The 1,640-nt window shown below is 43.5% G+C and overlaps 1 protein-coding gene across 1 annotated transcript; it reads right to left on the minus strand.

Annotated features, from left to right (window-relative positions):
* Positions 1-479: 479 nt before the first annotated feature.
* Positions 480-788, minus strand: LOC122319636. The gene has a single exon (XM_043207237.1). It carries the CDS (start codon positions 786-788, stop codon positions 480-482), a length of 309 nt encoding a protein of 102 aa, XP_043063172.1.
* Positions 789-1,640: the final 852 nt, after the last annotated feature.

Here is a 1,640-nt window from a genome sequence, read left to right on the forward strand (position 1 = left end):
ATGCCCTTAACAACAAAATTCTAAACCACAACACACGCACAAAACTTACCTCTAGGGGTTGGCACTAAAGTTAACGAAATATAAATTTTCCGATTCACTGGGTTTTCTTCTCGATCGAAATTTGTGAGTTTTGGTTGAATTGTCAATTTCTATTTTTTTTGTAATTTTGAGAGATCACTATATTTTATTTTTGGATAGCTCGGACGCACTTTCTTGCTCGCTGGTTTAAACTCAATTAATGCCCAGTGGCTACCGCTTCGGGTCGAGACCCCGAGTCTGAACTCCAAAAATGCAGTTGGAGAAATGTTCTTCATGACAGCCTAATCAACATTTTTCCCGGCCGTAAGAACGACCTAATTAAGTGCCTATTTTTAGGCCGAGATCAACGACAAGCTACCCTACAATTCCCCCCTACCAAAATCTAACTTGGGGTAAGGTATTACCACAAGGAAGATTCAAGCTTGTCGGGCGGATACTTTTTATTGCCGTAGGTCTTTAGCATGGTATTTGCCTACAACCTTTCCTTGGAGATCCTCGATCTCGTAATAAGCCGCTCCTAGCTTCTTCCGAACTCTTGATTTTATGAAGACCGGCGCCAGTTTTGAGCTAAACCCTTTGCAAAAATTGCGTTGATGGAGGTTCCGTCGGTACACTTCCTGTCCAGGTTTATAAGATACCTCTCGGCTTCTCAAATTGTAGGACCGCTCGTTTCTTTGCCTTTGGACGTCCATCGCCTCCTGGGCGGTACGCATGATTATGTCCCTCGAGTCGTCTTTATCAAACTGCATCTTTCTATCTTCCAGCAGTCCTAGTTCTCTAATAATTCGACTTCCCGTCTACTAACATGTGCTGCCAAAACACCATTCTGTAGGGAGTTGTTTTAATGGCTGAGTGTAAACTCGATCTCAACGCGCAACAGATGCTACTGAGCTTACTATCCCAGTTCTTTTGGTTTGGGTCTATGTGAGCTTTAATAGCAGCTAAAACGGATCTGTTGACCCTTTCTGAAGCGTTGGCTTGCGGTGCATAAATAGCGGTATAAGAATGCGCCACGCCATATTTTTCTAACAGGGAATTGAAAGCCACGGATTTAAATTGTACCCCATTGTCGGAAATGATTGTTTCCGGAACGCCAAAACAGTGGAAGATTTCCTTTTCCAGGAAGGGAAGGATAGCCTCCGTTGTAAACTTTTCTAAGGCTTCAAGAAATGGGAATTTTGAAGCATGATCGACGACTATGAACAATCCTATATCTGAACTACGCGGATACGGTCCTAAAAAATCGACATAAAGTCTTTGGAAGATCCTGTCTGAATGACCAGTATTTCCTAAGGGTGGCCTTAAGACCTGACTGTGGTGTTTGTCACTTGTTGACAAATTCCTTGACATCTGCTGCTAAATTTGGCCAATAAAAATATCTTCTTAGTTTCTCCAACATTTAAGCTACTCCGCAGTGGGCTGCCATGGGATCTTCATGAGCTCTTTTTAGCAAGTCGGGAACTAATTCGTTGGGAAGCCAAAGTTTCCAGCAGGACTCATCTCCAACCTTTTCGTCTGCAGCGCGTTCCGCGCGGCGATACAAGTACCTGTTGCTGATCTTGACATCCAACAATCTGGGTGTTCCTGAAGAGACAGCTGAC

This window comes from Drosophila yakuba, unplaced genomic scaffold (genome assembly GCF_016746365.2).
Source record: "Drosophila yakuba strain Tai18E2 unplaced genomic scaffold, Prin_Dyak_Tai18E2_2.1 Segkk25_quiver_pilon_scaf, whole genome shotgun sequence".
Lineage (NCBI taxonomy): Eukaryota > Metazoa > Arthropoda > Insecta > Diptera > Drosophilidae > Drosophila > Drosophila yakuba.